This window comes from Canis lupus, chromosome 30 (assembly GCF_048164855.1).
Source record: "Canis lupus baileyi chromosome 30, mCanLup2.hap1, whole genome shotgun sequence".
Classification (NCBI taxonomy): domain Eukaryota; kingdom Metazoa; phylum Chordata; class Mammalia; order Carnivora; family Canidae; genus Canis; species Canis lupus.
Genome location: NC_132867.1, coordinates 39,659,319 through 39,680,862, shown reverse-complemented (window position 1 = coordinate 39,680,862; position 21,544 = coordinate 39,659,319). Strand labels below are relative to the sequence as shown.

The window sequence follows — 21,544 nt, the reverse complement described above, 5'->3', positions numbered from 1 at the left end:
ACTCCCCGTCCACACCGCCCGCGACCCGCTTGCTGCAGGTCCACGCCGCCCGCTCCCGGGTCCACAGCACCCGCCCTCCCGCTCCCCGTCCACACCGCCCGCGACCCGCTTGCTGCAGGTCCACGCCGCCCGCTCCCGGGTCCACAGCACCCGCCCTCCCGCTCCCCGTCCACACCGCCCGCGACCCGCTTGCCGCAGGTCCACGCCGCCGGCTCCCGGGTCCACAGCACCCGCCCTCCCGCTCCCCGTCCACACCGCCCGCGACCTCGCTGGCTGCTGCGGGTCCGCCGGCCCCCCGTCCGCGCCGCCCGCTCCGCCCGCTCCGCCGGCGCCTCTGCCCGCGGACTACAACTCCCAGAATGCCCCGCCGCCGCCCCCCGGCTTCCGGTGCTGCGCAGTTTCCGGAGCGGATCGCAACCCGGAGTCCGGATCCGAGCCCGCTCTGCACATTCCACAGGCAGGTAAAGCCCGGGGCCCCGCGCCCGCCGCCGCCCCCGCGCGCCGCCCCGGCCCCGCCCGGCCCGCGCCCGCGCCCCGCGCCCGGCCCCGCGCCCCGCGCCCGGCCCCGCCCGCCCGCCGCCCGCCCCGGTCCAGCCGCCATGCCGACTGTTCTTTGTTACATTCGCCGGCTGCGGGCTCCGTGGGCGATCGGAGTCAAAACCCGGCTGGATTTCCCGGAGCCGCTCCGGGATCGCCCTGCGCGCCGCCGCCCCGCGCCCCGCGCCCCGCGCTCCGGGCCCGCCGCCTCCGGCCTCCGCCGCCGCCGCCCCCGCCCCCGCCCCCCCCCGCCCGGGGCTCGGGCCGCGCTCGCCCGGGGGTGCGGCGCGGGGCTCCTCCGCCCCCGGCCCCGGCCCGCGGTCCCCGCCCCCGCCCCCGGCCCCGGCCGCCCTCGCCGCCCGCCCGGCGGGATGTCAGCGGCGCGGTCGTCGGAGGCTCCCCCAGCACCCGCGTCTGCAAACCCGCGGGGGGGCGGGGGCAGGTGACACGGCGGCGCGCAGGTGGAGGCGCTCGCCAGGTGCGCGGCGGGGTCGCCATGCGGACCCCCCGGGAGCCCCCCCCCGCGCGCCCGCCCTGCAGGAGCCCCCGGCCCGGGGCGCCCCGGCCTCCCCGACCTCCCCCCGCCCCCGGGGCGCGGCCAGCGGTAAGCGCAGGTGTGACCTCGCGTGCACGCGGCCCCTCCGTGCATTCACAGCTGCCGGCGCACCGCCCCGTCTGCACGAGCCACTTCCCTAAAAATCCAGATTCACTGGAGACGTTCGGAGAAGCCGGTGTGGTTCCAGGTCGTATCGCCGAGGATGAAAAAGTAAAGCAGCCACTGGCCCTGTGAACAGCCTCAAAGGGCAGCGGGGGGACAACTCGCCCCCCCCCCGCCCCCCCCCCCCGCCGCCCCCAGTGATACTTTGTATCACATCTGTAGGGTTTCCCATTGTCCACGTTTTCCCAGCTCCACGGGGCTCCTCCGCATTTCCCTGACATCACCAGCCTTTATGGCGAATGGTTAAGACGGAGACCTATAGTTTGGGGTTTGGAAGGGAAAAGCCACCCACATCTCTCCTTTTCGGAGTTTTCCCCCTGTTGACATCTCCGACTCCTACTTTTGCAAAGAGGAAAAAAAGTTCCTGATAGTATAAGGTTGTGTCTTGTTGGGGAAGCACAAAGGAAGGTGATTTTTTTTTTTTATACCCCCTAGAAGATACATATATTAAAAAAAAAAATTAACCCCAGTTATAAGGCTGGGTCATTAGAGTTGGGAAAGATCTCTGTTTGCCTCCGCTAGTACCTCCCTCATTATTATTCTTTTGATATCGTTATCTGGGGAGAAAGCCAAGGAAGAGAACGCGCCTCCCATTTTGCAGACTTTAGGGGAGATTTAAGGTACGTCTCTGATCCACGTGATTTCAGAGGGCAGGTTTGTCAAGCAACGACTGACACGGTCTCCTTTGCACGTGCGTGAGGGATGGGTGGTGGCCGCCCAGCTCACCTCAAGCAGTTCATGGGTGTGTGTTTTCCTCCCTTTGGCCATTCATCCGGCAAATATTTATTCATTGTGGGCCTATCATGTGCTGCGCGCTGCTCGGAACAAGAGCGAAGACCCTGCCTCTTGAACCTAATGATGTTCTGGAGGGAGGGTGGCGGGGCAGGAGCGGGGTGGGGGGGACGTTAACAAGAAACGGTACAATTCAGTTAGGGAGACGGAGCCAGGGACCTTTGGGCTGAGACCAGCGCAGGGGTGAGTCTGTCACGGGCAGAGGAGCGGCAAGTGCAAAGGCCCTGGGGCAAAAGAAGCTTTGCATACCCAAGGATGAGAAAGGGAGTGTGACCCAGTGGGGAGGGTGCAGGAGGGCAGCACACACTGTCCGCCTTCCTGAGTTTATCCTGAGCACCAATGGGTGCCACAGGGGGCTTTGGGCAGGGGTGGGACACGACCCTGTGGTTGCCACGTGGGGAATCCAAGCCTGACAAGATTCCATTACACACAGGGTGGAGGCAAGAGGCAAAGGGGGAACCAGGACAAAGTGTATATCCCTAGAGCCAGGAGGCCCTGCTGCCGGTTTGGTTGGGAAATGTGCAGTGGGCGACAGCAGGTGCAGGTGACAGGTGTGTGCGGACTGGGGAGGCCGGAGTGGCGACCAGGGGGAGTCAGGGCCCTGCAGGCAGCAGCATCTTCAGCCTCTGGGGTGGGAGAGACCCCTGCTGGGGGCCTGGCGTCTGGGTCCTCGCCTTCCCTATGCACTCCGATCCGAGGAAGGGTCCGGCAGAGAGCAACCCCCATCTCCAGGCTTGGGGTGGGCGGTGGCCCTGGGGTGCAGAACCTCAGAATGCCCGCAGATAGGTGGGTGTCGGGGGGAGTGGCTTCTCTGCGGGTAGGAGACCTCAGGCTTTCCACGGACGGAGGGGGTGGGGACCCGTGGGTGGTCACGGGGGTCGCTGATGAGTGGCCGCAGGAGAGGCTGGTGATCGAGCTCGTCGCTCTGCAGAACGAGGCTTCCCGCGCTCAGGTTCAGAGGAACGAACAGGAAGAGGCTGGAGGTCTGTCGCTGACAGGTGAAGCGCCCGAGAGGCCTCCCGCCCCAGCCAGCCCCAGCCAGCCCCAGCGGCTTCTGTGCTAGGTGGCCCTTGATCCAACCGTGAACCGTGCGCTGGCGTTTTGTTGGGCTCAGTGGGGTTCCAATGATCGCAGCGCTAACTCAACCCGGAAGGAATTCTCACGCGCTCTGGTCACAGAAAATCAAGACTAATTTGATTTATGGGCGTAAATGGACGCGCGTCTTTGCAGGGTGGGCAGTAGAGTCATTTCGGGCACGAACACGGAGCAGAGGGTTTAGGGCGTCCGCAGGGAGGGGGCGGGAGATCCCAGGCAGAGACGCGCCCCGAATTTCCTGACCGTGGAGGGGGAGCTCGCTCCTCTGCCTCTCGAACAGATGGCACCAGATATCACACTGCTGTGCTCGATTCCAATAGACGTGTTTAGAAGAGTGACCTAACGGTTTTATTTTAAGAAGCCAATATTTATAATATGCTGGAAATTACGTCCCTTGCAGCTGTTAAGACTAAGGACGAGCAGTCTGAGCTGTCGGCCCCAGTGCAGGGAATGTCAGCCTGGAGCCAGGCATCAGGTGGGGTCGGGCCCGAGGGCCGCGCTGGGGACACGGGGATGGGAGGTGACGTGGGGGCAGGTGCCACGTCCAGAGGGAGAGAGGACCCCGGGGCAGCCTGGGTCACCCCTCCGCCAGGGGTGGCTTTGGACAGGAGAGGAGCTGGGAAGGCGCCCCCAGAGGGACCCGGGGGTGGGGCAGAGGGCCTCCTGCAGAGTGCCACCTGGTGCCTAGCGCTGATGGAGGGCTGGCTCCACCGGCTGGGAGGTGACATGGGAGGTGACAACGCTTGGGTGGAGCCCCGGGGCCCATCCTCCCAGGCAAGAGGGAACGGGCGGTGAGGAAGCCAGTTCTTTTGCAATAGAAAGAACCGGGGCTCTAGAGCCTTGGGGGAGGTGACGTTAAGGAAAACATTCCTGTTTGCTTTAACGCATGGGCTTGGGCTGAGGCTGACGTGAACATTCCCAGGCTAGAGGTGTGTACTGAGGAGGCTGCGGGTGGCACCCGGCCCCCCAGGGGAAAGTGGGCATGGCCTGCCCATGTGGGGCAGGGCACGAGTGCACTGCCCAGGAGGAGCCGGTTGGATGAGGTCCTAAGGATTGGGTAGGACTTTGACAGATGCAGGGAGGGCATTTCCAGAACAGGAAACCAGGAGAAGGGGCCACGGAGGCTGGAAACTGGCTGTGGATGATGTGGGGCGCAGAGGAGCCCTTGGAGGGGTGCCGGGGGGCAGCTCGGGGTCACAGCGCGGGCCCCGCTGAGGCCTCTCATCCTAATAAAATCCACAGAAACCCAACTCTGGGCCCTCCCCCGAGCCTTCCCGAGCCTGCAGGCTCGCAGTTCCACAGACTCACATACAACTGAAGGGCATCTTCATCTCCGAGATGACACCCTTCTTTGCCGGGTCTGTGCCGCGTGTCGCTGGCTCCGCTGGGCTTGTTCTTGGTCTTGGGCACGATCGGCGTCTCCAGCTCGGACCTGCGAGCGTTGATGGGTTGCCAGTATCGGCAGAACCCCGGTACCAAACGGCCTTCTGCCCTTGGTGCTGCGGGAGGCAAACTCTTTGAGAGTCGGGGTGTCCTTAAGTCACGCTCCACGCGAGGATAATGCTTGGGATGCTGTGGCGGGGCTGTCACTTCCCGTGCTCTGGGGAGGGGAGCCCGAACCTTAGAGAAGGAGCCGTCCGCGTGGTTCGCCTTTTGTAAGTTTGAGGACGAATGTGCCAAGTAGTTGCATAGGAAGTTTGCCTTTGATTGTGACCACAAACGTAGGTGTGACTTTGGCACCACGTAGGCCCAGGGGGTGATGGGATCCTGGCTCCAGTGGCCGCTTCAGTCCTGTTAGTTGATCCTATGTTCTCGGTCTCTGCTCGTCCCTTGGGGTCCCTCCCCCCCAGCACCCCTGACTTCCCTGGACTGCGTTCTGGCCACGGAGCTCCCCCTGTTTCTGCTGAGAATGCATGAGGGTCTTCCCATCACCGGAGCTCTCAAGGGGGCCCAGTTTGAAAGTGTCCCGCAAGGCCCATTATTAAGAAGCAGGCCTCACCCTCCCCTGTATAAATGTGTGTGTGCAGAAAGACAGCGGTCAGGTGGGGCTCTCACCGGCACGAGGAAGTCCATACGACCTCAGTTTGCGCCATTTTCAGGGTGGCAGGGTGCAGACCACTGTCCCCCATCATCGCTCAGCAACCCTCTTAAAGAACCAGACGTGAAACATCAGAGGTATGGAAGTGATCTTTGGTGAAACGAAGGGGTTCAGGAAGAGAAAGCAGGAGAAACTCTAAAAGAAGTAACACACACACACAAAAAAAATAAAAAATAAAATAAAAGAAGTAACACAAGAAAATCTGCAGGTGGGAGGGGGGCCCCAGCAGTGCTCAACCCCGAAGCAGGTCGAGGATGCGTGAGGACACAGAAGGAGACAGAAGATCTGAAAGCTTCCGGAGGCAGGGAGTCCCGGACAGAGGGTCGCCAGCGAGGACGGTGACGGCCCTCCCCTGCAATGCTAGACACTGGGGGGGACCGTGGCGTCCTGCCTTCTCGGTCTGGGTGAACATGACCGTGTGCCTTGCAAACCATTCAGAGACTCTAATAAAGACGTCTGCAAACACAGCAAGTCTTCTCCAAAGATGTGCCTCCGTGCACCCCTCCGAGGAAACCACAGGGCACTGGGCCCCCTGATTGAGAGAGTGGACCCAGGATGGAGGCCAGGGCGCTCAGGAGTCAGGAGTCTGGGCGCCTAGGTCAGGCCTCCAGGGCAGGCTCGGGAGGGCTGTGGGGCAGACAGACCGTGAGGAGGAGCGGTTACGGGACGTGGGAAGAGGTAGCCGTGGGCACGTCACCCCAGCACTGCCACATCTGCCACCAACAGCGTCTGCACATGCACACACGACAGAGACACAGACACAGACAGTACAACACGATCTACACTCCAACACGCACAAGGCCTGCACCGACGACAACGTAAGACCGCCATGAAACAAGTCCACAAAATCTGCAAACCCAAGCTCTCCGCAAACATCCCACGACAAAAGCTGCACGTAAACAGCAACAGGACCTACGAAACAACGCACGCAGCAGAATCTACGCACCGCACCAAGTCGACGTGAAACGATACACAAAAGTCGACTAACCAGACGAGACCTACACGAAACAACCCGCACCTCCGTGAAGGTTGTTCACTGCGCCGGAGCCACACACAACCAACGTGACCTACCCTATGCAACATCACACAACGAAATCTAATATACACAGCCAGCAACAAAGTATGTACAGAAAATAAGAACTAATAAGAAAAAATAAATCATTACCCTTTAACAGGTCATACTAGAAATGTATCAATAATAAATTTGTTCGAGCAAGCAGGCGGTAGTGTTTTCAGAGTCATGATATCGGATCTGCTGATTGAACCAAATCTACATTGGGGGAAGCCGGGCAGGGGGAGACAGTGGGCAAGCTCTCTATTCGTCTCTATTCATCATAAGCACGAAGGGTGCAGCCCCCAGAGGGGAGTCACCGGGGGGGTGGGGGGAGTCCCAGTGGGAGCCTGTGCACACCAGTCGTGGAAGCTGAAAAATGCGGACTAGAGAGAGGCCCTCGGGGAGGCCGGGTAGGAAACCAAGGAGGTGGAGGGGCTGCCTTTTGGCTTCCACGGTGCGTGTCTGGTTTGTGGCTATTCACTTTTATTTTTTAAAGACTTCTTTATTTATTCAAGGGAGAGCGAGCAGGGGCAGGAGGGCAGAGGGAGGGAGAGGATCTCTAGCAGACTCCCCGCCGAGCACGGAGCCCAGTGCAGGGCTCAGTCCCAACACCCTGAGATCATGACCTGAGCCCAGGTCAAGAGTCGGACGCCCAGCTGATGGCACCACCCAGGTGCCCCTGTAGCTGTTCCCTTTAATTAGAGAGGAAATGACCTGGGATGAAAAAGAGAAAGAAGAGGGAGTAAGAGGTCCTGCTGCTCTGTCATCCGAGGGCCCTGCCCGGAGAGGTGGCTTGAGCTGGGGGCCGGGGCCAGTTTCCATCCCGAAGGTCATGTGGGTATGTGCTGCGTCCCCCAGGGGCCCTCCTGCCCCCAGGCCCTGGCTCTGGAAACATCGTACCTGTCGGGGAGCTGAGGCCGTCCCTAAGTTAGGAAGCTGCTGACCTGGTCATGTGTGCCCACAGCAGAGGCCCGTGTTCTGTGTCCATCCCACTTAGACCCGGCTTCCCGTGTCTGCTTCCACGAGCATCTATCAGCCTGCAGAGTCTAGAGCAAGAACCAGTGGGGTGGATGAAGTGCCTCTCGGAAGCTAGTCTCCAGGCCGTGGGATGGTCCCCACGTGGTCACTGAGGCCCAGGCCGGGCGCGGCCGCCTGTCACGCTCAAACTCCGTGCTCATGGTGCCCTCAGTGCTCAGGGAGAGAGGGCGTGGGCATTGCACGGCAGCCTGGGGCTTTATAAACAGTGCTCGGGAGCACACACGCCGCGCGGAAGCCCACGGAGAGGAAGTAACTAACACGGGGGTGTCTAACAGCCAGAGCAGGGCAGAGCCAGACTCGCACCCGGGTGCCCTGCAGCAGGACCAGGCCCTTGCCTTGCCCTGACCCACCCAGTCTGTGCCCTGGGCTGAGGTTCTCCAGCACGTGAAACAGCGTGTGCACGAGTGTCCTCGTCCAAGTAAGTTCAATCACAGCTGCGTCAAAAACACATTCCAGGAGATTTTTTTTTTTTTAAATTGCAGGACTTCTTAGGGCCTTTTTCCTGTGCCATTGTGAATCAGGACCCCAGGATGGGAATCTCACAAATTCTGCTCTGCCCACCTGCTACTTTACTTCCCTGGGGTCCCGCCCAGACCATCTTTCAGGAACTTTTCTTGCAGCACACATTTGTCAAGATAGCTCTCATCTGTTTGCTCTTTCCTTCTCATGATTTTTTTTTCTCATAATGCTTTTAATATTTTCACGGCATGTGTGCCCAGTAGGAAAATGTCCTTCTTGCTTAAAAAAAAAAAAGTCCCTGAGCCTCCGGACCAGGGCTGAGCACTTGATACGGCTGATCTGAGTGAGGAAAGCGTATATGTATGAAAAAAATTCATTAATTATTTTTTTGTATCATATTGAAATGATAATATTTGGGATATGTTAACTGAAGCGTAACCAAAATTTACATGCGTGAATTCCAGCAAGATTTCATGTAGACGGAGGCGGGATTGTTCTAGAATTTATGTAGACAGTAAAGGAACAAGTATGGCTTAAACCATTTTGAAGAAGAATAAAGTAAAAGGGAAGTGCTCCCCCGAGTTGGAAGACTTATTCCAAAACTATGGTAATTAAGACGGTATTGAGTGCTCTCCACCGTGAGTGGGGCTGGCCGGGGGATTGGGGACAGATCCCTGCCGAGAGAACCCAGACGCAGACCCACACGAATAGGGCCAGCTGGTTTGGGGGCAGACGCACAAAAGCAGCTCGGTGGTGCTGACACAGTTGCTCATCGGTAGGCAGGGATGAACCTTGACCTCACGTCTTACACAAACATTAACTCAAACGGGAAATACACTTCAATGTGTAAAACTCCAGGACTCTCCTACGAAACCTAGGAGGACACTTGGGGAGCTAGGGCTTTGCGCACCGGACACTGAAAGCATAATCCGCAGAGGGGAAAATCCGTGGGTGGGACTTGATCAAATTAAAAACCTTCGTTCTGCGGAGACCTCGCTGGGAGGACTGGAAAGCAGCGCCGAAGGGAGGGAGAAAATGCTTGTGAGCCACATTTCTGATGAAGGATCGGGATACACAGGGAGCTTCAGAACACACTGGGGGAAAAAAAAGACAAATCTGAGGAAATGGGCAGAGGACACGAGGGACACTCTACTGGTGAGGATTTGCAAACTGGCACACGAAAAGGTGTCCGATGTTGTTAGCCATTAGGGAAGTGCAAGGCGAAACCCTGGTGAGGTGCCCGTGTCCATCTGTGAGAGGGGCTGGAATCAAACCTGGTGACAACCCCAGATGCTGGTGAGGACGCGGAGGCGTGGGCCTCTCCTATGCCGTGACAACTCCTTAGCATGCACTTAGTAGGTGACCCGGGCGGACCCCTTGCACTTGGGGGGCATGCATCCCAGAGAAGTGACCGCTACGTCCACGGGAAACCCGTGCACACTTGTTCGTTGCAGCTTTATGTGTAAAAGCCCCAAGTGAGGGAAAGCCCAGGGGTCCCTTGGTGAGTGAATGGTTCAGCCGGCTGCATAGCGGTCACACTGTGGAGCAACACTCGGCGGTGCAAAGGGCTGCCCTGGATCCATGCGACAACCTAAGGGACCCCAGGGGCACCTTGCTGAGTGACACGGAGGGCCATCTCCGAAGATTGCATCGCATACGATTCCATCTATACGACATCTTTGAAACGAGAACATTACAGGGACAGAGACTGGATGTGTGGTTGCTGGGAGGGGGGGCGGTTAGGAGTGGGGGGTCGGGAGCGGGTGTGACTGCAGAGGGGCCCACAGCGGCCAGGTCTTCTCCGAGTGGGACATTCCACCTGCATCTTGACCGTGGAGGTGGCTGCACAGATCTGTCCCTGTGATAGAAGGACATCGAGCGGCACGCACACACACTGCGCCAAGGTCACCTTCCTGGTGTTGATAGCGCGCCGAGGGCTCCCAGGAATTGTGATGTTATCCACGGTTACGTAAGATCCAGCCGTCGGGGGAGAACTGAATGAAGGGTGACTGGGGCCTCTGTATGCTCTTTCGGCAATTTCCTGCGATTCTATAATTATTTCAAAATGTAGCACAAACATCTCCCAGCATATTGCATGTGCGGCTCACCCTAGACTTGTGCTGCCGAGGTGGATCTCGTACATCGTCCCGGCCAGTCACAGACCCCCAGGACACCGTCACCTTGCTCCCGAGCCTGTCCCCCTGTCACATCGATGGTCCCGGGAGGGGCAGGGAAGGCCCAGCCAGGCCAGCAGGCGAGAGATAATCTTAATTTCACACTTACGTCAACGGCCTCCACTGCAAACGCCTCTCTGAGTTATTTTTGGCCGCCTGTGTTTTAAGATTGTGATGTGTTCATTGTGCAATGTTTCAACACGGGTTGCTTTTTCTGAACCAGTGCTTTTGCAGGTCACGTTAAGAGATCATCTTTTTCCACCTCATATCCACCGGGATGGCGGCTATAAAAGCAAATGAACGAAACCACGGGTGTTGGGAGGATGGGGAGCAGCTGGAAGCCTCGTGCACCGTCGTGGGGGAGGGGCCCCTCAGAACGTGGAACGTGGCACCACGCGATCCGGCAATTCCAGCTCTCGGTCTGCACCCAGAGAAGTGGAAGCAGGGACTTGCAGAGACACTTGCACACCCACGTTCACAGCAGGATCGTTCACAATAGCCAAGCGGTGGGACCAACCCAAGTGTCCATCGGTGGGTGGACGGCCTGTCTGCACCGTCCGAGGGAGGAGTGTTCAGGCTTGAAGAGGAAGGGCCTCTTGGCCCGTGGAGGAACCTCGCGGACACCATGCTGAGTGACATGGGCCAGACGCCCAAGGACAAATGCAGTAGGATCCCCCCGTCTGAGGGACCTACGGTAGTCAAAGTCACACGAAATAATCTTTGTAAAAAACATCCACACCTTTTGTCGAGGTCATGCAGAGGCTCTTCTTGGGTTTCTTTTTCTTTTTAATTTATTTTTTTAAGTAGGTTCCATGTCCAGAGAGGAGCCCAGTGCATATATATATATATATATATATATTTTTTTTTTTTTTTTAAGTTTATGTATTTATTCAGAGAGACACAGAGAGAGGCAAACACACAGGCAGAGGGAGAAGCAGGCTTCACGCAGGGAGCCCCGTGTGGGACTCAATCCCAGGACCCTGGGGTCACGCCCTGGGCCGAAGGCAGATGCTCAACCCCTGAGCCCACCCAGGCGCCTCATCTGCTTGGATTTCTTTCCCGTTCCCAGGCCCCTTTACACCGACGTGTCTTCCTGAGGATGTTTGAATTGTGCGCTCTGTGCTGGAACACAAGGGCTGCTTCTTTCCTCTCCAGGTCGCTACTGGACTCACGGCAGGTTGTAGAAGGTCCCGAAGGCTGGTGTTCTGTAGAACCATGCTGTGTTTCGATAGAACACGCCTGCGAAGCTCAGAACCATCCCACTGAGGTTTCTGGGCCTTCTGAGCTGAGGGTGGTGGTGGGATGTCTTCCCTGTATCTCAGAGTTCTGGCTGATAAGCACCCGTAACCGTGGAAATGAACCCTGGTCCCCTCACCACCTGCACAAGGCGGCCAGGCTCGGGGGCGGTGGGTGACCCACGGGCCATCATCGGAGACATGCGCACGGCTCCGCACTCTCCGACAGCCGTGCCAAGGCCCCATACAGACTGTGACCTTAGGATTGACCCCAGGGGGCACAGCTGCCCAGTAAGCGCAGGGGAACCGGTGCACCTTCCTTAGACCTTTCCCTCTTTGTACCCAGAAGGGAGTGTGTAGGCTTTCCCTGGGGTGGGTGGAAGCACTCCCGGGAAGTGGAGGGCGAGCATGAAAGCAAGGCCAGGCCCAAGCTGCCGCCCCTGGAGGGCGGAGGGCACACGGGACAAGGACCTCCCTGGGGCGGGTGCTGAGAGCCGGAGTCCTGGTGCTGGAGCCTTGCCCGGAGCAGGTGCTCTGTAAATACTGGGGAAGTGAGATAAGCACGTACAGTCTCTTTTGATTGGAATGTAAGGAATCTCTTGCAGGTCTCACCGCTAATCTACGCAAACTTCTGGACCTCCCGGCCTAAGTTTTACAAATGAAGCCTTTGAACCAGCTTTCTAGCCAACTCTTAATTACCCGGAGGTACTGAGGAGTCCGGTGAAAAGATACCCAAGCTTACGGTCTGTGGAGCGTGGCGTACAAAGGGCGTAGGAATTTGAAAAGGGAGTGAGTAGAGAGATCAAGATCGAGCTTCCGTTGGAAATCTAGTAAAAAAGAAAAACCCAGACGTCGTCTGTGATTGATGACAGCTTGAGATCGCCGTTTAATAGGCAGGGTCAACCTCATTTTGGGATTTCGGGAGGGAGACTGGTTGACGGGGAGGAAGGTGTCTGGAGGGTGAGTCTGGGCTCTGTCTTAAAAGAGAAGGACTTATGTGGGGTGAGTGGCTCCCGGGGAAGCAGGACGGGGTGGGGGGGGGCAGAGAAGCAAAGTGCGGGAGGCAGGCCAGACCCCAGGAGGGGGACCTCTGCCCATGACTAGAGGTCAGCAGGGGGAGTGCAGGGACGTACATGGAGACGTGGCCAGCTCTATTAGGAGATGTCACCCCCCCACCCCCCGCATGCCTGGCCCTTGCCAGGCCCAGCAAGGCTGATGGCTCTTGCCCTGTAGGCCCTGTGGGGTCACGAGATAAATAACACGTGGAAGTGATTACAGTGGTCAAAAGCGCGGTCAAGGAAAATTGCAGGGTGCTTTTAGAAAGTGTTCCAAGGCCTTAATTTGGGCAGGTGGACCAGGAAACCCCTCCCCAGAGATGTGCCAATTAAGCCAAGATGTGAAGAATGAGTAGGTGTTAGCCAGCGGCAGAGCCGAGGGAGGTTCCAGGCAGAGGGAACCGCGTGAGGGTGGCCCGGAGGCAGGAGGGAGCTTGGTGTTTCTGGGAACGAAAAGGAGGCCACTGTGGCCCGAGAGGCTCAGTGAGGGGCAAGTGGGCAGAAGAGGCTGGTGGGCTGGGATTTTCTTCCCTGGGGGCGGTGGGAAGCCAGTTGGCTTTCTGGCTGGCAGCTACTACGGTTGGGTTCAGGTTTCCAGAAGCAGCCCCCTTGGCAGTGTGGGAAATGGGGTGGCCGGCCAGCGGGGAGCAGGAAGGCCAGAGGCCCCAGCAGCCATCCAGGAGGGGGAGGGTGGGGTGTGGTTAGGGGAGGTGCTGGAGGCCGTGGAGAGGGACCCTGGGGCAGGACGAGCCCAGGTCTCTGACACCCACGTTCCAAGATGTGGGAGACACAGGAGGGCCCCGTGGGGCAGGGAAGCCGGGAAAGGTCAGGTGCTCATTTCCTGCACATTCAGTGGCTCGTGGCCTCCAGGTGAAGGTGTGGGACTCCGTGGGGCATTACCTGCAGCGCAGGTGTATCTCAGAGGCACGGAAGTGGGTGTGGCTGCCGGGGGAGGGTCCCCCGGGGAGTGCTGACAACCCAGGGGAGCTGGGACTAGGGTGGGGTGGAGGACGCATCCCCTCGGGAGGGCAACTGGAGGACAGGGACAAGAGTGGACGGTGGTCGGCCGTGTCCCGGGCGACCAGTCAGGTGAGGTGCAGAAAAGGACACGCGTCCAAAGCCAGCCTGGTAGAAGGACTTGCGAGCAGATGGATGAACAGACACGGGACAAGTGTGTGTTGGCACCATGGACACGTAATTTTGTTGTGGAAGAATTGGAGACTGAAAACAGCAGGCAGCTGCCGCCGCGCCCCATCCCTGGGCCGATGTGCCCCGTGTGTCCCCGTCCGGGAGCCCCCGCTGGCCGTGCGCGGAAGCCAGCCCTGGCCGCAGCCCTGAGTTCCTGTGTCCGCATCTCTGCGCCTCCTTAAACGAGCTCAGGCGCCCAGCATTGGGATTTCCCGCTGCACAGCGACGGCCACGCACGCTCGGCTTCCACCCCCGCACCCTGGGCTCACAGTCACTTCGGGGCTGTCGATCTGTCCTCCATGTCTTTTCTTTTTTTTTTTTCTTTTTTTTCCATGTCTTTTCTTTAATTGAAGTTTGAGATCGTCATATTCCCTGCAGTCGTTAGAAAGACTGCTGCGTGATCTCCCGTGCCCTCTGCCCGGGTCCCCAGGGCTGGTGACACCGTGCAGAGCTCCAGCGTGAGGTCACACCCAGGATGCTGACAGCGACACGGTGCAGGTGCGGTGCCCGCCGCCCCCACGGGGGTCCCTCCTGCCACCCGCCCCCTCACAGCCTCACCACCGTCCTACCCGAACCCCCACCAGTTACGATTCTAGTTCCCCCTCTCTGAATTGTCGCTTCAGGGAGGTTACATAAATGGGGTCAGCCTATGCGTGTGACCTTTTGGGATTGGCATCCTTCCCTCAGCACCGTCCTGGAGAATCCCCCAGCGCCCGTTGTGTGTGTATCACCGGTTCGCTCCTTCTCATTGCAGATAAGTCTTCCGGGCTGCGGGTCGACCCCAGACGGTTGGGTCACCCGTTGGGGGGCCTCGGGGCTTGTTTCCAGTCTGGGCTGTCGTGAACAAGGCTGCTGTGAACAGTTGTGCTCAGGCTTTTGTGGGGATGGCCGTTTTCTTTGGGCTAAGTGCCCACGAGCGCGGTGGCCGGGTCAGAGGCCAAGTGCCTATTGGTTTCATCAGAAACTGCCACACGGTCTCTGCTCCCGCCAGCCACACACGAGTGCTCATCCTGCGCCGCGCCGGCAGGTGTGTGCCGGCAGGTGTGTGCCCGCATCTCAGTGATGTGCTATGACCACATTTCCCTGGCGGCAAATGGGGTCGGGCACCTTTTCCTGTGCTTATTTGTCATTTATATATGTTCACCGGAGAAATGCCCGTCGTGTCTTTTGCCCATGTACTGATTGGATAAGTTTGTACATGACTGTTGAGTTCTGAGAGTCCTTTGCACCTTCCGGGTGTGGATGTGTGGTTTGCAGAGATGCCTCCCGGCCTGTAGCTGGTCTTCTTCCCCTCATCACAGTGTCCTCTGTTGAGCAAAATTTTAAATTTTGATATAGTCTAATTAGTTCTCTGTTTGTAGACTGCACTTTTGGTGACAAGTCTAAAAATTGCCTACCCGAGATCTCAACCATTGTCTCTTATATTTTTCTAAAAAAAAAAAAAAAGTTGCTATATGCTGTCTTGAGTCTAGGATCCATTATGAGTTAATTTTTGTATGAGATGTGACATCACGGTTCATTACGGCCCCTTTCCCTCGTCCACTTGTCCCAACACCGCTTGCCGAGAGGCCGTCTCTCTGCCCTTCCTTCGTGAGTTGCTTTATGTATGCATCCACTGAAAACCAGTTGAGCGTATTTGTTTGGGTCTGTTTCTCGGTTTCCGTTGACCTGTGGGTCTGTCCCTCCATCACCAGCAGCATCTTTACTGTGGCTTAGGCTGAGGCTTGAAATGGGGTAGACTGGGTCCTCATGGGAGTTTTCTTTTCCAAGGCTGATTTTCACAGCCCATATGGGTGGGGCCTGCCTGTGAGCTCCCACAGAGAACATTCATCTGGGATCGCCCTCGCCCCCATGGCCCCCCAGCTGACACGCAGGTAGTCCCCATTTGATCCCAGCTAACGTTCATGATAAATGTGGTTTCCCAATGCATTCGGGTGGTCTCCCGGTGACCCCAGCCGTGGTTCGCTGGTTCCCTGTAGCAGAGACCGTATGTGTACTGGAGAGATGTGCGGGTCGGCAGCCGTGCTCAGACCTGGGGGTTCTTGAGCACAGAGTGCCAGGACCCATCCCAGGGAGTCTCTGCTTCAGCAGGTCTGGGGAGGGGCCCAAGAACCTGGTATTTCTGATTGATTCTCAGGAGCTGCTGGTGGTGGTCCAGGGACCCCACTTTGAGAACCACTGGCATAAATGTTCCCAGATGGGTGGTTAAAATGGCCAGCTTTCACACCTACTGTCTTTTTTGCTTATTTTCCCTAAAACGCTACCTGTAATCTCCCATCCTGGGATTTGTTACGCACCGTGAATGTCTGGAGACAGGGCTTCCCTCCTGAGCGCGAAGGGGATTTTGCGAAGGGCGCGGAGGTCCAGGTGCCCCCTCCCTTCAGGCCTGACCCGCTCGCTGTCCAGGGTGGCTGTGATCTGTTTCCTGGGCTGCAGAGAACCATTGTGGAGGCCGTGTTTCAGGGATCGGAGGCTTCTAATAAGGGATGTTCTTTCCCGGGACTCAGACATTTCGGTATAACGACAGCACTGGTGGTAAAAAGGCCTGAGCCTCCTGCTGTTTCCTGCCGCTCTCATATTCTTCCTGTGGCCACAGTGAAAACCCAGTCGCCTGGGTTTCCTGCCCCAGCTGCGTGCTTGGAGGAGCCGCTTCTTTGGGGGCCACTCCAGGGGCAGGAGACTCAGCTTCACGTCCCCCAACCCTTGCCGAGGGGTGCAAGCAGAGGCAGGTGCTGCCAGGAAAGAGGCAGCCCCCAGGGCTCAAGTATTCTTGAGGCTGTTGACCTTGTCTGCACAGTCCCATGCTTGCAGGTGCTATAGGGACCCCACACTCTGCCCCGAGCCTGCAGCTCTGGGCAGCCTCTTCAGAGTCTGCTCTTGCCTTGGCAGGACCCTCGTCATTGGGAGGCAGTGCCGGCAGGTGGAAGGGTTCGTGCCGGCAGGTAGATGGTTCTCAGGCTCCTCGGGGCACTTCAGCAACTCATGAAAGCAGGTTTCCACATGTTCCTTCTGCCTCTTTGCCCCTCTTCGCCTTCTGCTCGGGGATCTGCTCCTGTCCCCATCCCGGATTGGCCCCTGACCACACCCCTGGTACCCATCTGCCAGGAAGCCTTAAGTTAAACCACAGCTCAACTCACAGCCACATGAGATACCTTTTAACTTAAGTAGATGTTCCAGAAAAATAGTGGGCTGTGTTTAGAAAAGTAAACACCCTGGTTATTGATCTTTAGCACTTTTTTTTTTTTTTTTTGAAGGGATGGGGGAAGGCAGAGGGAGAGGGAGAGAGAGAAACTTAGCAGGCTTCTCGCCTGATGCAGGGCTCGGTCCCAGGACCCTGAGGTCATGACCTGAGCTGAAATCAAGAGTCGGACGCCTAACTGACTGAGCCACCAGATGCCCCGGTCCTTGGCACTTTCTTTCTTTTTTTTTTTTTAATTTTATTTATTTATTTATTTATTTATTTATTTATTTATTTATTTATTCATTCATTCATTCATTCATTCTTTCTTTCTTTCTTTCTTTCATGAGAGACGCACAGAGAGAGGCAGAGACACAGGCAGAGGGAGAAGCAGGCCCCATGCAGGGAGCCTGACGCGGGACTCAATCCCAGGACTCCGGGATCACGCCCTGGGCCAAAGGCAGGTGCCAAACCGCTGAGCCACCCAGGATCTCTCCTTGGCACTTTCAAGGCAGATTGGAAATCCCATCTCTCTGCCTTGTCTCCTCGTTGCTAAATCAAGTCTTCCACAGTGTAGTCTGTGAATCTCTCTTCTCTGCTCACATAAACGTGTTCGGGGAATCTGAGTTTTCATTTGGACTCTGCATTGTCTGCTTTTCATTCTTCAGGCTGCTGCTGGGGATGGAATGGGGACAGAGGCCTTGTGAAATCAGCATTCAGGAGGTAGTCAACCTGCATACTTCCCCAAAAAAGAACCTAGCAATACAGAGGGGCTCCGACGAGAGGTGGGGTGCAGGAAGGCTGTGCCGGGTCAGCTTCCTTGGGGGATAGAGCAAGTGAGAGAGAAGAGGAATTATTATTTTTAGTGCAGGCTGGGTGTATGGTACTTTATACTTTATGTTCCCCCTAAAACTATATGAAGTGAGCATTAAAAAAAAAAAACCCTATTTTAATTCCACTATGGTTAACATACAGTGTTATGATAGTTTTAGGTGTGCAATGTAGTGATTCAGCACTTCACACATCGCCCGGTGCTCATCGTGGCAGGTATACCTCTTACTCCCCATCACCTGTCTCACCCATCCTCCTGCCCACATCCCCTCTGGTGACCGCAGTGTGTTCTCTGTACTTAAGAATCTGCGTTTTGATTTGTCTCTTTTTTTTTTCTTTGCTCATTTGTTTCTTAAATTCCACATATGGATGAAATCATGTGGTATTTGTTTTTCTCTGACTTATCTCACTTAGTATTATACCCTGTAGACCCGTCCATGTTGTGGCAAATGGCAAGATTTAATTCTTTCTTTCTTTTTTTTTTTAATTTTTATTTATTTATGATAGTTACACAGAGAGAGAGAGAGGCAGAGACATAGGCAGAGGGAGAAGCAGGCTCCATGCACCGGGAGCCCAACGTGGGATTCGATCCTGGGTCTCCAGGATCGCGCCCTGGGCCAAAGGCAGGCGCCAAACCACTGCGCCACCCGCGGATCCCGATTTAATTCTTTCTATGGCATTAGTAATACTCCATTGTGTGTCTGTATATATACACATAATATATGTTTACATACAGGTGCATACATGTGTGTATATATACATATATGTGTATATGCATACATATATATATATATCACATCTTCTTTATCCATTCATCAAGTTTTTATGTAAAGATGTTTATTTATTTATTCATGAGAGACATAGAGAGGCAGAGGCAGAGGGAGAAGCAGGCTCCATGCAGGGAGCCTGATGCGGGACTCGATCCCAGGACCCCGGGAACACGACCTGAGCCGAAGGCAGGCGCTCAACCGCTGAACCACCCAGGCGTCCCCATTCATCAGTTGATGGACACTTAGGCTGTTCCCACATCTTGGCCTATCGTAGATAATGCTGCTGTAAACAGAGTGCATGCATTCCCTTGAATTAGTATTTTCATATTCTTTGGGTAAATAGTAATGGAATTACTGGATCATAGGGTAGCTCTATTCTTAACTTTTTGAGGAACCTCCATTACCTTTTCCACAGTGGCTGCACCAGCTTGCATTCCCACCAACAGCACACGAGGGTTCCCCCTTCTCCACATTCTCGCCAACACCTGTTGTTTCTTGTATTGTTGTGTTTAGCCATCCCAACAGGTGGGGGGTGATTTCCTGGTTGATGATAAGTGATGATGAACAGATATCTTCACACGTGTCTGTTGGCCGTCTGGATGCCCTCTTTAGAGAAATGTCTGTTCATGTCTTCTGCCCATTTTTTAGTTGGATTATCTGTTTTTTTGGATATTAAGTTGTAGTAGCAGTTCTTTTCAATAACTCTTTATCGGATATGTCATTTACAAATATCTTCTCCCATTCAGTAAGTTGCCTTTTTGTTTTGTTGATTGTTTTCCTTTACTGTGCAGAAGCTTCCCGAAAGTTCATTTTTGCTTTTATTTTCTTTGCTTTAGGAGACATTCCTAGAAACATGTTGCTATGGCCGATGTCAGAGAAATTACTGCCTGTGCTCTCCTCTAGGATTTTTATGGTTTCAGGTCTTACTTTTAGGTCTTTAATCCATTTTGAGTTTATTTTGTGTTTGGTGTAAGAAAGTGGTTCAATTTCATTCTTCTGCAGGTGGCTGACCAGTGTTCCCAACACTATTTGTCTTTTTCCTGTTGCATATTCTTGCCTCATTTGCTGAAGATAAATTGACCGTAAAATCATGGATTTATTTCTGGGATCTCTATCCTTTTCCACTGATCTGTGTGTCTGTTTTTGTGCCAGTACCATACTGTTTTGATCACTCCAGCTTTGTAGTGTGTCTTGAAATCTGGGATTGTGATGTCTCCAGTTTTTCCTTTTTTCCAGGCTACGTTGTCAATTTGGGGTGTTTTGTGGTTCCATGCACATTTTAGGATTGTTTTAGTTCTGTGAAAAATGCTGTTGGTGCTTTGAAAGGGATCACATTAAGTATGTAGAATGCTTTGGGTGGTATAGACACTTGAACGATACTTGTTATTCGGATCCATGAGCATGGGATGTCTTTCCATTTGTTTGTGGCATCTTCAGTTTCTTTCACCAGCATTTTCTGGTTTTCAGAGTATAGGTCTTTGAATTAGGTGAGCATTTTTATTTCCATTTTATAGGTCAAAGAATCTAGGCTCCAGAATTAACATGTCCAGGTCACCCCTCAAATAAGTGTGGGGGGTTCTAACCTCACAGGATCAGTCGAAAACAGAAGTGACTGATCTGATAGAGTTTTATGTGGCGAGCACCCTGCTCCACGATGCCGTGAGTTGCTCTGGTTCCCAGGAGACATGGGTGTGCACTGGGTGTCAGACACAGGGTAGCAGCTGAAAGAAGATAGAGGTTGTACTAGACACGATTGCCCTGGAGAGGAGTTCACAGTCCAGTGACGGAGGAAAGAGAACCGGAAGTCACAGTAGGAAACCGACTTTTAAACACGGTGATGTGTTTATTTTACAAATGGAACCCAGTGACTAATATAGAAAGATGAAAGTCTGAGCTCATAAAGACTTTCTAATCTAGCGGGCATTCAAATCATTTCTTTTTTTTTTTTTAAGATGACTTATTTATTCATGAGAGACATGCACAGAGAGAGGCAGAGACACAGGCAGAGGGAGAAGCAGGCTCCCTGCGGGGAGCACGATGCGGGACTCGATCCCAGGACCCCGGGGTCACGCCCTGGGCCAAAGAGCAACGCTCAGCCACTGAGCCACCCAGGTGCTCCTCAAATCACTTGCTTTTAATAAAAAACGACATTATGTAGGTGAGAAAACGTCTCAGCGCCCCCAGCCTCATCACAATAAAGGGGAGGCCCCTGCTCAACGCCTTCAAAACCCCACGTAAGGTCCTTCGAGGAGCCTTTCACAGGAATTGTCCTTACAGATTGCTCTGGCAAAAAAGCTCGTCACTAACAACAGGCCCTTGTTTCCTGGCAGGTGTCAGAAATGGCCGAAGACGGGAGCGAGGAGATCATGTTCATTTGTAAGTAGCCCCTGGCCTGTCCTTGAGCACAGATGGCCGCGCCACTTACTGTCCCAGCAAAGCCACATCCACGTTTTGTTTTTATATCACAGAAAAGCTGTTTCTTTTTAAATTGAAATGACTTTGCTTGCTTTAAGAAACAAATTTAAAATACACGGTGGCTGGAGGGGAGGTGAGTGGGGGGACGGAGTAACCGGGTGACGGGCATTGAGGAGGGGCACCTGATGGGATGAGCGCTGGGCGTCACACTGTATGTTGGCAAATTGAATTTAACGTTAAAAATAAAAAGATTATTGCGTGAGAAATGCGCTGCCAGAGTGTGGTGTTAAAAGGATCATCTTTCTCAGAACTCTGAGCAAAGGGGACTTTGCGGGGGGTGGCACTTGATTCAGAAAAGTATGCCAGGGGTTTAAAAAGAGATTTATGGTGTGTTAGATTTATGGTAAACAGGTTAAATAGGTGAATTTCCATTTATTCTCGTTCCTTGGGAAGATCTAGTTCTTTGTCCCCACAGAGTAACCACATACGTTGAAATGTGCCATCAGGCAAGGTCTTTTCCTTGGGGGCCACATCCTGTGTTTGCACCGTTGTTATATTTGTGGGGGGGCACCGTCGATCACCCCCGTCGGGCAAGGTGCCTGCGGTGTCCTTGGGGGGCCCCCCTCCCAGCACTGTGTCCCCTCTGATGCTCTCGTGTCTGTTGCAGGGTGCGAGGACTGCAGCCAGTACCACGACTCTGAATGTCCTGAGCTGGGCCCTGTGGTCATGGTCAAAGACTCCTTTGTGTTAAGCAGGGCGCGGTGAGTGGCTGCCTTGAGCTGTTTGTTTATAGTCCTTCCTGTCTGACAGAGTTGAGCTCTATGCCTTTTCGGGTTCCCCGGGTCCGGTTCCGACGTGGGGGCTCCCCCTGCAAGCCCAGGCTGTTCTCAGACACTGGCAGGGCTCA

General features: G+C 55.2%; 1 protein-coding gene across 2 annotated transcripts in view; it reads left to right on the top strand.

Annotated features, from left to right (window-relative positions):
* The first annotated feature begins 393 nt into the window (after positions 1-393).
* Positions 394-21,544, top strand: part of PRDM15 (PR/SET domain 15) — a 64,816-nt gene continuing 43,665 nt past the window's right edge. Inside the window, exons 1-3 of one of the 2 annotated variants that reach the window (XM_072807052.1) lie at positions 394-461; positions 20,553-20,598; positions 21,305-21,398. In XM_072807052.1, the coding sequence (XP_072663153.1) occupies positions 20,562-20,598; positions 21,305-21,398 (131 nt within the window). In that variant the 5' untranslated portion in view covers positions 394-461; positions 20,553-20,561. Of the gene's footprint in view, positions 462-1,187; positions 1,304-20,552; positions 20,599-21,304; positions 21,399-21,544 lie in introns of those variants that run through there. The other variant, XM_072807053.1, reaches the window with a different exon arrangement.